The following is a 14,370-nucleotide window of genomic DNA, read 5'->3' on the forward strand; positions in this document are numbered from 1 at the left end:
ATTGTTGACTGTTGATGCAACTGCGCTGGTCTGCAAAGGCCCATTGGCTATGTGTGAGTGAATCTTTCTTGCTTGTGAAAGCCAAACAAAGCTAATTCCTTCCCCTTTTACGTGCTTTTAAAATGAACAGGCTGTAAACACCATGTACCACATCCTTTGTACTTCTCCATGTAGCTGTTACCTGCACAATGGTGGTGCCAGTGTGGCAGGCCAACATGCTATAACTCGTATTTTCCAGGGAAGACTCAAAAATTCATGCCAGGTGATCCACCTACCCGTCTGCTCCTCCTCAACTGTCTGCTGAGACAGAGATGTTGGTAAATGTCTACTAGGACCATGCTTTTTCCTAAGTACAGGTATTTGTCCTGAGGATGAAGATACCAACCCTGAGGATGGAAGATACCATCATTTCAGACATATCAATCGCTATTGTCTGCACAATCCAAATAGGGCGATGTAGTAAAGCCCTTACATCCCCCACCCTCTCATCACTCAAGCCAGTAACTCTAAAAACACCACTGAGCATTTTTTTCAGTTTTTCCACAAGGTTTCTTTTGGCCCTTCTACAGTCTAGGCCTGTCATAGCAGATAGGCAGGCAGCACTTCTCTACTACTAGATTTCCTTACTGAAGCTACTGGTTCTGTCCCTTGCCCAAAGAGCAGTAACACAGATGTGATCTGGACTGCTGTTTGAAATCAACTATGACCATCAAGAAGAGTAACAGGAAACCCAGTATGTGCCCAGTTAAGGGGAAAAAGCCTGTCACTCGTGATAAAAAAGAGAAACAGAAGTGGATTTGAAACATTCGTTTCCCTTTATTTCCTCAGTGAGGCTGATGTGTACTGCACATAAAAAAAAAAAAAAATCACAGGAATTTTCATACAATGAATTAAACCACAAAAGTACATGTAGAATTGGCAGGTGGAAAATAGCCCAGCTTGGGCTTAACTAATAGCTCGCCTTCCCTGTTCAGCATAGTCCAACCAATAGCTTTACACGCTTACCTACTGTACAAGTTTTACAGTAGCTCCATCAGGTCAGTGGTTCACATTATTGAAAATGTCTGTCACATAGGTACAAATTTAGAATCATCACATTATATTACATGGCTATTCTAGGTCATTTATAGATCAGATCTTATACTACAGTGATTGAAGTTCTCATTACAGCCATCAAAAAGGACACATAATCATTACCTACTGTAAGCTTACATCTAAAGGGATGAAAAGAAAATGTGTTTTTTTTTCAGCTGACCCAACTATTATACCCCAGAGGCACAAACTTTCCTCAGTGCTGCTATTGGTGACAGCAGCCCAACTGTTGTTCAAAGTAGTTTAGCACAGATATTTTTCTTCAATTTTAGGCTCCCTCTGTTTGGATTTGGATCATTTTACGTTATGTAGGAATTACTTTGTTATGGCTCTAGAAAAGACCATAGTTTCTAAGTACCAGTTCTGTTACCTGTATTGCAGATGTGGTACTTACCACAGCATGAAAGCAACAGCACAATCTTCATCTAAAAGACATACACAACTATGCTGCAATTTGCCTCCAGTGACAATGTGGTACATGTACTAGTTTGAAATGTTCTTAGCAGAGAAGAAAAAAAAAGGAAACACCTAGCATAAATTTTGATGGGTTACCTACTATAGTGCCTACAAAGAATACAAATAGCTTTATTCAGCAATCCGAGCTCTACATTAATTTCTTATGTAATTTGAAAAACCACAGAGGAAAGCCATCTTCAAAATACAAATGTTTGCTAGGCCAGTGAAGAAAAAAAAAAGACTCATGACATTATGCCTACTTGGGGAAAAATAAATAATCCCCTCCCAAAAACCCACACCAATTTATTCATGTCAGCAATCTAGGGCAAAAGAGAATGTGTTTAAAATTTAGTCACAGAAATTTAAAGGCAAAATAGGTAATGCATCTGGTCCTTGAACATATAATATGATATACTAAATATTGATTTCTTAAAAATAATTTATTGCTTTTAATATTTTTCTTTACAACAGAAGATACTCAAAATCCAGAAAGGAAAATTGTAAACTTTTAGTTTGGCATTCACACAAAGTTAAAATACCTGCATTTTTAACCTACAGAGCAACAACAAGAATTACGCAGATTAAAGAATGTTACAGTCGTAACAGAGAACCTCTGAAAAAGTTCTTCTCTTTTTTTATTGCTATCTATCTACTTAGAAAGAAGAAGCCAAAAAATCAAGCAAGCATCCGACAGGACAGACAGTGGAATCTCTCAGAACACAATATGCTGGTGATAAAATGAATGCAGCCATCCAAATCAACTGCACTGGCATGGGGTGGAATCGGTTTTCTAAAACTGGGAGTGGAAGGGAGATTAAATAGTTATCTTTAAGAGGAGTCATGAATGCCAAACAGTAATAGAATACCAAATCTATATATCCACAAGCAAATTCCAAACTTTGCTGATTCAGTCTAGAGACTCCAAGTTCATATGAAATCCTGATGCTCAGAATAGTAGTAGTTTACCATTGTTTTTTATTTTTTCCCAGAAGTTTCTATTTAATTTAGCAGAAGCAATGTCGTCAGCAACAATGTCATGGGCACATCTGAGGCCATGCTAGTGCATAGTAAAAAAGAAAAAAAAAACCCACCGCTTCTGCAAAAGCTGAATTTCCGAACGAAGCACTTACTCCGAACTGACAACCGTCATGCATCCTAGGTATAAAATTTCCACTGGCCTTTTTATTATTTTAGTCATCTCATAATTTATAATAAATAGGATAACTGTAACTGATAAACATGTCTCGTTAGTAAACAAAGGAATGAAAGATCAGTATTTATACAGGATGCATAACTGTAAAAAATATAGATAAATACCATCATTTAACTCTGCCAATGGAAAGATTACTGGCTTCAAGAACAGTGTTTAGACACAGAATTACTGTAAAAATCATACCGTACTTAGTACCTCGGTGTATTTTTATCAAATTAAAATCACAAAAATTAAAACAAAGTAGCATTTTAAAAAGATTTTTGACCTCTAGTTCCAAAACTACTGTTGATACATAAAATAAAAACATTTCTTAATGATTACCCATTTGAGAGACTTTACATAAAATTATGATATCTTCTAGAAAAATTTAGATGAGAAAATTTCATTCCCCTAACAAATTCAGTGTATAAAACTGCAAAAGAAAAACAAGCAATGAGAAAAATGTGGAAAAATACTGCAGAAGTGGTTAATACCTTTTGGGCTAGGATAATTCTTGACAAAGTTCTTTTACATAAGCTCACCAAAGAAGGGATGAATGTGTGTAAAGCATTTTTGCACTCAGACGCACGCACACACATATATACACACCCACACCTTCACCCACACGCTTTTCTCTCTTTTTTTTTACAATCAAATATATATAGGCATAAGTTCAGCTTTCTACATACGTTAGTGTACAATAATTGTTTCACCTCATATAATTACATTTGAGTATTCTTGATTAAGAAAAATTCAGCAGTTTTTGAAAAGAAGGCTGCATTTACAGTGCATAGCTGTAACAAAAAAGAACATTGTCATACAGTATGTACATAAATAAAAATACTCCATTTGACATTTGTAAATACCCAACTACTTTAGAGAATGTAGCAAATAAACTATCTGTGCACACACTCAGATAGTTATATCCAACTCTCATTAATAATGTAACACCATGTCCGCTCATTAGAATAAATCGCTGAACAAGCTGCACATTTGACCATTAACAAGGCTTTGAAAATTTTGCTGTGGAAGATCAACGTTGTAGACATTTACATGGGTGTCAGAATTAAAAGATGAAACTTCAAAATGTAAGGGAAGCGTTTCATTTTCTCTTCAGCAAGGAAAAAACAGGAGAAAAAAAGAAAAAATCTAAAACCAAAACCCAGCAGATTGTGGGCTTCTAGGACTTGCGGTTTCTTCTGGATTGTCATAGGATCACTGTGTTGTGAGAAAAAGCTTCTTAAAAAAAAAAAATAAAAACCAAAAAAAAGCAGTGTAGCAGTGTCTGATTCCCAGACATCAGCAGCCGTAGTTCTCAAATTTGCTTTTTTTTGTTGTTGTTGTTGCTGTTTCTGTTTTTTGTTAAAATGCTATATGTACACATTTTGAAGTTCTACATTGTAAGTGTATCTCTGTGGAACTGCTGCCATGTCACGTGGTTTGCACTCGAACCCACGGTGAACGACAGAAATCCCCGCCACCGATCACCCCAGGAAAGCAAAGCTGACACCCATGGCCACATGTGTGCTTACTGGATATCCATTCTGCCTCTTCACTCATCGAGCAGCTGTGTTCATGTAAACCATGGTTTTGAACAGAGAGTGTAAAGTAGGAGAAATTCCTAAGTATGACTTTTTAATTGTCCGTTATTGAAGGACGTGATGTCCGTGAGGTATTCGCCATCCCTCCGTTTTCCTCAGGTGTGATGCATGTTACCTACGCAGGCTCCGCTGTGCCTCTTTAAGTAAACTATCAAAATCCATGGAGTCATACTTGCTTTTAGTGGAAGCAGGATCAAAATCATCCGAGTTTGAATCTGAAACGAAAGAGATGCAAGTTCAGTCAGGAAGCAAGAGGTACTGGCTCGTACTTTTATTACTTTCTTTGTACAACAGTACCAACAAAGCACTACAGAATTAATCCACTTGTGTTTCAAGGTTATGGGACGATAAAAGCCCAGGAATGGGTATCAGAGAAGCTTCATGTATGGACAGAGCTTTCTGATAAGAGTCAGAGCTTAACAAAAGCAGTACGTGCCACAAGCACGGGGAAAGAGCTATAAACCGAATGCGTACGCAGCAGGTGAGCTCAAAGGGTTTCTCCAGGGGCTGAGCACTGGCACACTGCTATTTGTAAGTTTCTGTGCAGTCCAGGCAATTCTGACAGATATTTTACCAAACATTCCACCACTGTTTTGCAACTGCTTTAGGGTGTACTATCCAAACTTCACTATTCGTGAGAGAGGTGATACCAGGTGGTCTTACAGAAAGCCAGTGTACACTGGTCTTACAGAAAGCCACTGGACACTGGACAGCACATAGGTCGCATTTCTATTTCTTGCTGACCCACTGTACGATCTTGTACAAGTCGCTACATCTCCCTGAATCTCTGTTTTTCCCTTATTATCTGAAGTTATGGTTTACTTTTTTTAGAGTATAAGCAATTCAGGGCAGGGCCTGCATGTTGCTATATGACCCATCTCAGGTGGGATCCTAAGCTTCTTGTAACATATGTGACAAGTAATAGCAACAATAATGGTTTGAGTCCTGTGGAATGTGTGTTTTAGGGGTGACCTGAGCTCTGCTCCAGATTGCATAGCTGCTCACATACACCTCATTCTGTTCCTACAGCAGAGGAGGCACTGTGCATTTGTGGTCACATAGTTGCAAGCACTGAATTTCCTTCTGGAATTATTCTACTTAACGCTGACTCTCCCTCATTCTTGTGATACACTTTCTGCAAGTGCCAGCACAAGAAATGGCAAGAAAAGGGTGCTCTGAGATTAATCAGAACTCCTCATCTTCCTCTATAAGACACACTGTGAATTAAATGTTCATTACAAGTTGTTAAGACAATATCCTCTCACAGAGGAGAGGTGTTAAAGTTCTGACTACTATTTTCAAGTGTTTTCTTTCTTCTGTACTCAACCGAAGGCTGATTAATTCTCTCTGCCCTTGTACTAGCTCATGAATTTTAAAGTTCATCCTGCCATTTCCTTATGTGGCTATATCAGACTCTCTGCAAAATATACAGAATGCAGTCTGAAGTAGAGAGGCTCAAGCTGTCAGCACGACAAAGTGAAAATACTCTGCTCAGAGATACTTTGGGAATACGACTCACTACAGAAAGCTCTTCCAGGGAATACTCCCAGTGATGAATAATGTTCAAGAGGGTTCCCTTTGGACAGCTTATTTTAAACCCCAGATTTTTTGAGATACAGAGACACCCTTGGCTTTCACTACTAAAGATAAGTCAAATAAATTGAAGACTTCAATCTGTTTTTACTGTTTTTATCAGGCAACATTTCAAAAAAATGACTTGCTACCTTATATATTATATTTTCACCATCAACCCTCTATTTCTTCAGCAGTCAATTGCCTTTTCTTAGCTTTACATTATCTGTTTGGCCACTGAAATGAATTATAGCATATTCATTGTGAACAATGTGTATCATCTTTACCATTTATTCTGAAAAGATATCAATTGGTTAGAAAAAATATATTTATATTCACTTCCTGCATTGTACAAAGCCCAGGGCAGCACATACAAGATTTCATTAGCACTGTGTTACTGGGTTATGCAGAGATTTTAATGACTGTGGTCATTTATTCATAAAAAAAAAAGGTAACACAATATCTGATTAATAAAGATTCAGAGGCAAAATGTCCCTTGCTATTTTATTCAGAAAACATTATCTCCCATACCTTTAGTCTGTTTATGCAGGTACTAGGAGAGGTTTAACATTTAATGAATACTTTACTTTTTAAAAGATAATTAAGTAAGAGGTGAGTTTATAATTTATTATACTATTACAGAGAATATTTCAGTAGTCTGCAGCGCCTCTTTTTCTACATACATATCGTAAGTATTCCTGCAGTAAGAGTTTGAACACCTCCAAACATATTTGCAAAGGGAAGCAGCAGATGAAGAATATACGCTTTGCATCAGCTAGCCTGCATCGCAACCTCACCAAGAACACAGGACAGAACCCAGCCACAGAAAAGGAAACAGGAAAGACAGGGATCAGTAGTTGCTGCCAGTATGCACACTGGAGATGGCCAGTAGAATTGCAAACACCACTAAGCTCTCCATTGGAAGAGGCCTCTCACATCATGACTGCAAGGCCCTGAGAAGGAGGTGCTTTCATACACACATTCCTGTGCTTGATGTGAGCATCATCAGCTGAGGTTTTTGCCTTTGGCTAAGGGTCAGGTTTGGTTAATCATCATGAGGCCTTCTGGCTTTCAAAGCTGAGAAACTATAAATCACATTTAAGAAGTGCCTCTTCTAAGTTCTACACATCTACCATCAAACTCACAGCAACCTAAGACTCAAAGTGAATTTTTTCAGTGAGACGTCTACTTTGCTCTCTTTGGGGTTCATATAAATAAACCAGGTGTCAGAACCAAGCAGTCATTAAATAACAACAAGTAAGTCATTAAACAACAACAACAAAGCTTGTAGTAAGTTTCTATGGTGCTATCATTTCAACGTGGCAAGGTATTCTTGAATACGGGAAACTGGTTTTGATAATGAAAAAGTAGGCTTTCAAGAAATTTTCACAGAGAAATATCTGAAAAAAGTCAACTCCGATCAGAGTTCAGATTTCTGGGCTTTTGAACTTCTCACAGAAAGTAAAGAACACTTTCTTAAAAATAAAAAAGAACATCCATCATTTAAATACTATAAGCAACTCCCTCCCACAAACAAACAAAAACAAGCAAACCCTAAATTTTCCTGCGCTATAAGGTTCCTATTCTGTACTTTAATTCGCACAGAGAAAAATACCTACCTAGGTCTGCATAGTTAGACTTGCAAAATTGCTTGCGTCCACAAAAGTACAGCTCAAAGTCAGGTTCATTTGACCTGCGCAAAGTGTATCCATTTTCAAGAGCAGCAAAGGCATCACAAGTGTAGCGGTAGGTGATGAAACCATAGCTGTCTCTGTAATTGAAAAACAGAGATGTGAACAAAAACTAAAGAGTTAATGCAGATGAGTGTAACCCTTTCCTGAAAGCAAGAACTTGCAGGAGACCCATCAGTGGAAATGCCAGAAGTACTGCATCCATTTATCAGCATGATTGTCCTGTCATGCAGCTAAATACTTATTTCTTGGACAGGAAATCTCAACTAGCAAGATTAATAAATAAGGATGAAAGAAAATAAATAAGGTTTTGAACTCAGCCTGTCATCTGTCACAGCACTTACATTGGTAACTCCCATACCAGTAATCTTACTGCCATAATTTTTTACATATGGCAGCTCCCAACAAGAAGTAATCTCAAAAGTTCTTACCCATCATCCCGCAAATTTACTGTGCACTCCTCAATTTCACCAAAAACTTCAAACCGGTCCCTCAGTTCTGTTCGGGTTGTGTCAGGTCTGATTTTGCCCACATAAATCACACGACGTTCCTCCTATTGAGGAGAAGCAAGGGATATTTTTATCAAATGTGTAATACAGATGAGTCTACACATATATGCATACACATACACACAGAGATGTGCTGAGGATGCATAACTATAGTTAGTCACATACGGAAAGGACTTACTGAATCCTCTAAAAAGTAAAAACGGTTGTCTACTGGAAAAATTTAAGGTATTTAAATGATGACACCTTTGTCAGGTATTGTGGTCCTGAAAGGCTCCACTGCTTGCTCTGTCACTTTTCTGCTATACATCAACTGACAATTCCCTTCATATCTCTTAGTATTTTCCTAACTTCCAATTTTTTAACTACTTGTAAACTCTTCACAACCAGGAACTCACTCTCGCAATCTATACAACACTGACCAAAACCAGGACCCAATCTCAACTCTGAAGTAGTATAAAGTAACACAACAATTACATAAATGACATATAACATGATAAACTCAGACTCAGTTGAGTCATCTTACAATCTGCAGTTCCATCACAATCCATATCTCAAAATAGAGGAAAACTTGTGTGGACTCAGAAGAAAATTTGCTTTGAAATTAATATTTTTAGAAGCAAGGGAAGAGAATAAAATTCTTCTTTTTGTTACCATCACACTTTGATCACTCAGGGAAAAAACTCCCTAAATTCCCCCCTGTTAGGGGGTTGTTTGTATGTTACTTCAACACTTAGAGCAAAACTTCAAAGGTACTTTTAAAATCAACAAGTCATGGTCATATCATACTTTTCTGAGTGAAAATGGCCAGCAAAATGACAGAAAGACTAGGAGACCCTGTAAGATTTACTTTATGAATTTTTGGATTAACACTTTTCTGAGGATAGAGGTGAGTTGCAAGCAACGCCACAGATAGAAAGAGATCTTCATATATCTGTTCTGAAGGTAACAGAGGTGAAGCAGCACTTGTATGTGTATTGGATGCCCAGCCTTCATTTGTCTCATATTGCCTCAGGCTTGAGGAACTGGTACTGCTGGCCCCTTCCTCACACACACACACACACACACACACACTTGTCCCTTAAACTGAACCATCACCAAATTCTCAGCTGATGTAAATTCATTAGTCAGTGGAGCAATGTCACTTTAGACCATCATCTTTAGGTACCGAGTTCCAAAGGAGCTATGCTGGCTGCGGAGAATTCATGACTACCTTAACCTGAAGGTGCCTAAGGGCTAATGGCCCCTCAACTGTTCAATCCAAAAGGCTCGAGGGACCTAAATACAGACTTGCATTCCTGCTCAGAAACACCTTTGCCTGCAGAGGCAGGTATTTTACAGTGTCACAATTCAGATCTAGCAGGAAATATGTTTCCTGTAAGCCCTCAAAGAGGCGCAAGACACTAGTCATTCATGGACCACAGACAACAGTAAGACCTAAGACAACAATATTGAGCTCATATCAAAATATATGTGGGAAAAAAAAAAAGATCCTGATGCCTCTTTTTGTTTGTAAGAGCACTCATTGGAGATAGAGGGGACCATCAGAACTCTTCTTCATCCATGGGGGTCTGAGCTCCTGTTCCTAGTGCAGCACTCTGCTTCCAAAGATTATTCAATACACAATTAAAACAAACAATTCCTGGAGAAGAAAGCCAAAATTAAGATACCTGCTTCCGAAGAGAAATCCCTTCTCACTAGATTAGTGAGTCAATTCTTTACTGATTATTCTTTTCCTGGCCCCATAAATTCCAAGGGACCAGATCCAGTTAATCTTTAATCTTTAATGAGAAATGACAGATTTGGGATTGAAGCCCCCAAGAAATGGAGATCCAAGAATCCAACACTCTTGTTTCTTGGACAAATGCCCTAACCACAGAGGCACAGCACAAAAAGTGACCACTGCAGCACTCTGGGTCCTCTCAGGTTAGCTCAATGAAGTCTCCATTTGCTTTGGCAATGTACATATATGCTCTGCTTAATCAGTGGGATGAGGTAAGCACCTCCTTTAGATGCTCTAAACTATTTTCTCTATTGATTATATAAGGAATCAGCATGACTGAATTAGTCATCCTCTATTACCATGCTGGGACAGACACTAATTTTTAAATGTCATGCCCTCTAAGGTGCGTGGGCTAAAAACTGCCCTTGTTCTCTGCAACATCAGCTTAGTCTGGAGGAGTTAGCACTGCTAAAAGAAGGATGAATGTGCTCACGGTTAGCCATAAGGTTATAGAGGGAGAGCTGTTTCTTAGCCCCCAAAACAGCTGCTGAGTTTTAGCTCTGTCTCCACTGTGTCCTAGTCCAGAGCCCTGACCCTCCTGATCAGAGGATTTTAGGAAGGGCTTCTGTGAAATAAGCACAGCAGAGAGTAAGCAACAGAAATCTGCATTTCTTCCATTTTCCCCACTCTAATTCTGCTTGCTTTTCATTATGGTTGGGTGCCATAAACTTCAAAAACAGGAAAATCTGCATATGCACAGTAATTACTTTTTCAGACTGTTTTACCGAATCAAGGATTCAACCGCATTGAAACACTTGATAAGAAACAATTCCATTGATACTTGCTATTGAACCTAAATGACTGACCAGATGGAGCAGAACATAACATAGCAGACTGTCTAATATACTTTAGCTGAGATAATACATCTCAACTGAAAAAACATAATGTTTCACTCACTGACATGGAGACTGTTATATTACAGTGTGATGGAAATAACTATCGCACACACTTCCGTAAGTCTGTGTGCATGTCTGTGCAATTTTTTCCTTCTTCTATCCCTCTAATAACCTTTATAGCTCTAATATCCCTTTAAGACAACTGTAATAAAACAAAACTGAACAATTAAAAAAAAGCCTGTTAAACTATCATTAAGGGAGTAAGTTAAACCTGCAAAATTAAGGAAATTGAAATTTAAAGCTGAAATGTACCATATGTCCTCCAGTGTGCAGACATGAGGAGATGTTCTTTCAACTATCTTTTTTTAAGTAGAGTGCCATGATGGTATAAAGTTTGGGAGAACCCAGGATTCATACAGTATTGTCTTTGTCTTGGTTAATTTTGGTTTATTTAAAAGCAATTATATGTATTTGCAGTCATAAAGTCACCCACCTTTTACACCTGCCTATTAATAAATAGGAGTGATACAAGCTCAAGAAGATTACAGCATACCTCTAACTGTTAAAGACTTACTTATTTTATAGTAAGTTACATGCATAAGTCCATATGTGCATATTAACTACGGTTTTTACTGCACTTGTTAGAAAAGATGATATATGATTTAGGAATCTAGAGATCTGCAGAGAAAAGCTTTTGTTTTCAATTTAACGTAGGCAGAGGGAACCTGTATGAAATTCCAGAAGGTAGTGTTCGTATTTCCCTCCCAAAAGTGCAGATGATTATTTTGCATCATAAGCGTTGAGTATAGTTCATTCATTTTCCAGATAAATAAAGGAAAAAAAGGATTGTCCTGTCAACTTACTCAGCCCAACATGTCTATCCTCTTTCAGTTTATCTAAAGCTCTTTTTTTCTCAATCTTAGCCCTTTTTCCCTTGCACTAAAGACATTTGAATGAGCACATGTGGAAGGAAATCTCTGACTGAAAAGGAGTATTTTAAGTCTCAAATTAAAATAGCATGCCCAGACTTGAAAAACAAGACCAGGATACACTTTGCAAATCTAGGAGTCAATAAAGGGCCTGCCCATGCTGCGACACTCACTGATGTTAAGAGTCTTTTTTTCTTGCAAACACTTTCTCAAAAACTTTTTTCATTTTCTCTTCCTCATTCTTCATCTCTAATTTCACAAGGAACTAAAGTGCAGATCATTAGAGGCATTAGTTTTCAAAATCTTTTTTGCACCAGGCTTCTTCGCCCAGCACTTGTTTTCTTTGCCTCCATGGGGTGCTGCTGAGCAGGCTCAGTGGGAACTGAGGTGCTCTCCCCACTCTTTTCCCTGCCACTTCTTTTCTGCGTATTTGCAGTGCATACTCAGGTCTCCAAGACCCAGATAACGCTCTGTGTGAAGCTGAGAGATGAAATCAGGTAGCAGCATTTTAAAGTTGAGATCTGTTGGTCACCCTATGGGCTTGTCAAAGGCTCTGCTGTTTCCTCCAGCACAGGCGGCAGTCGGGTACAAGCCCCATGCCTACATTGCCTTCCATGCTAGAAAAACCATGATGACCATTAAAGCTCGAGATTTTGGTAATCTTTTTCTCAGCAACTAGTACAGCAAAGCTGGAATCCTGGGATCAGGGTCATCAAAATGAGAAACCACAGAAAAAGTCGAAGTAAATATACAGCATACACTGGATCCCACATTAGCAAGCATTTACTCCATTACAGGCTGAGTCTGGTTTTAGACTTCAGAGAAGCCAAGCACTCATTTACAAAACCACCTTTCTCCTGCCTTCCTGTTGTAGAGCAATATATATTCTTTGAAACAATGTGTTTCTTTCTGCTGTAGTGGCCTCACTGTGCGTTTATCTGCTTATGCCTGTATGCTCCCCGGGACAGGGACTCTCTTGAGATTTGTGTCGTGTAGGCTGTCAGCACTTAAGAAATGAAAAGGAATAATGTTAATAGTAATTTTATTCTTGGGTATAAAAGACGATTTTGTTATACTTCCTGGCAACAGCCTGAGTGAGCAGCAAATGAAGCTGCAGGGAGGCTATGACAGTAAGTCAGGGTAGCAGCCACAGCGGCAGAGTAGCACAGATTCAAAAACATTAGGCTGCTAATCAGACGATTTAACCTTCCAGCCCTGGAAGGGGCTTCCTTTAATTGGGAACCAAGAACTGCTTAAACATTTAAGAGCTTCAGTGCTCCAGGACCACTATCATGCTGAGTGCGTGCCGCCAGACTTGTAGATCTGCTAGACTCAAGGTTCCCGAACACTACCACTCATCCTCTGGCCGGCCTCCTCTTCACCCACTCTCTTTCTGCTACTACTTGACCACTTACTGTTGATGCAAAGCTTTCTCCCAGGGCTCACAGGCCTGTGCACTGTGCAGCTGTCACAGTTCTTCAGGCCGGTTACAGCACCCACTGCTTCCAGTGCCTCTCCCACAATGCTCCTGCTAACCCCTCTCAAACCTTTCTGCCTGGTTGTCAGACTCTAGCACTGAAATGTGCTAACTGTATTTCTGAACCTCTCTCTTGGAAAGTATTTGCCACATGGTCTGACGAGCTGCTGCAGGAGAAGCCTTCATAGCTCACAGATTTCCTAAGATGTATCAGAAGAACCAAGCAGTCCTCGGTCTCCTTGCCAAATCACTATGATTTGCCTGGGTGAGATGCCAGTTTCTGCAAAGCCCTGAGTAAACTGTCTCATCCTGTACTTGTTGCTCAAGTTTGGTGATGAACATATCTCTATTATGATCTGGTTAGCATTGTTAAGTGACTTGGCTAAGTCTGGGTAAAGGCAGACCAGCCTTAATTCAATGAAGATTTATTCCAAAAGGAAATCTGCATCCAGTGAAATAACTAAAGTCAAGATCAAACTAAGCAACACTAAAATTTGTTTGGTTAGCAAAGGTATCACATTCAGCAGCATTAAATTAAACAAATGAATGAATGACAAAATTATTCTTCATACTATCTAATTGGAAAATGACTCGTGGATTCAGCCCATATTTCTGAAGTGTGACTGCTCAAAATGGAGTCCTCAATCCAGAGAAAAGGCACTGAATCTCCATTAACTGGAGAGGGGAGTCCCGACAAGAAAAAAAGAGAAGAATATTACAATATCTATTGTAGATATGCTTCACTTCTACACAGCTGTAAGTCTAGATATGAATTCAGAAATCCTTGCTGGAAAATGCTAGCCCAGGCCTTTCGCTGACCTAAATTTACCGTGGAAATGTGTTGTGTGCCAAACTGAATGGGGAGCCCTTCAAACACACCACTGTCACACAGCATGAACACAAACTTCCGAAACAAGCCTTTTCAGCCAATATGCCTTCACAGTTGCTAAAACGTAAACCACCCCACAAACAGGAAGCATTGCTACATGCATGGTTTTGACAGACCGAAGGATGTGAAATTTTCTCCCACTTCTTTTTCCTAGGCGTCACACTGCTGCTGTTCCACCCAGACTAGTTCTAGATGTTAATCCAACTACACCTAATGACTTCTAGTTCAATCATAATTTCTGTTCCTTTTCCCCTGTGCATCCTTTCTACAACTAACTCCTGAAATCCTAGCGTGGTGCTCCTCATGAAGAAAAGCCACCTGCGCTACGTAGCACTCAAACTACTAA

General features: G+C 39.1%; 1 protein-coding gene across 5 annotated transcripts in view; it reads right to left on the minus strand.

The window, feature by feature from the left end:
- Positions 1-792: 792 nt before the first annotated feature.
- Positions 793-14,370, minus strand: part of PPARGC1A (PPARG coactivator 1 alpha) — a 384,961-nt gene continuing 371,383 nt past the window's right edge. For 4 of the 5 annotated variants that reach the window (XM_062575397.1, XM_062575398.1, XM_062575399.1 and 1 more), the window contains 3 exons: positions 8,036-8,157; positions 7,533-7,684; positions 793-4,556 (listed from right to left, as the gene is read on the minus strand). In XM_062575397.1, the coding sequence (XP_062431381.1) occupies positions 4,453-4,556; positions 7,533-7,684; positions 8,036-8,157 (378 nt within the window). In that variant the 3' untranslated portion in view covers positions 793-4,452. Of the gene's footprint in view, positions 4,557-7,532; positions 7,685-8,035; positions 8,158-14,370 lie in introns of those variants that run through there. The other variant, XM_062575402.1, reaches the window with a different exon arrangement.

Source organism: Rhea pennata, chromosome 4 (genome assembly GCF_028389875.1).
Source record: "Rhea pennata isolate bPtePen1 chromosome 4, bPtePen1.pri, whole genome shotgun sequence".
Classification (NCBI taxonomy): domain Eukaryota; kingdom Metazoa; phylum Chordata; class Aves; order Rheiformes; family Rheidae; genus Rhea; species Rhea pennata.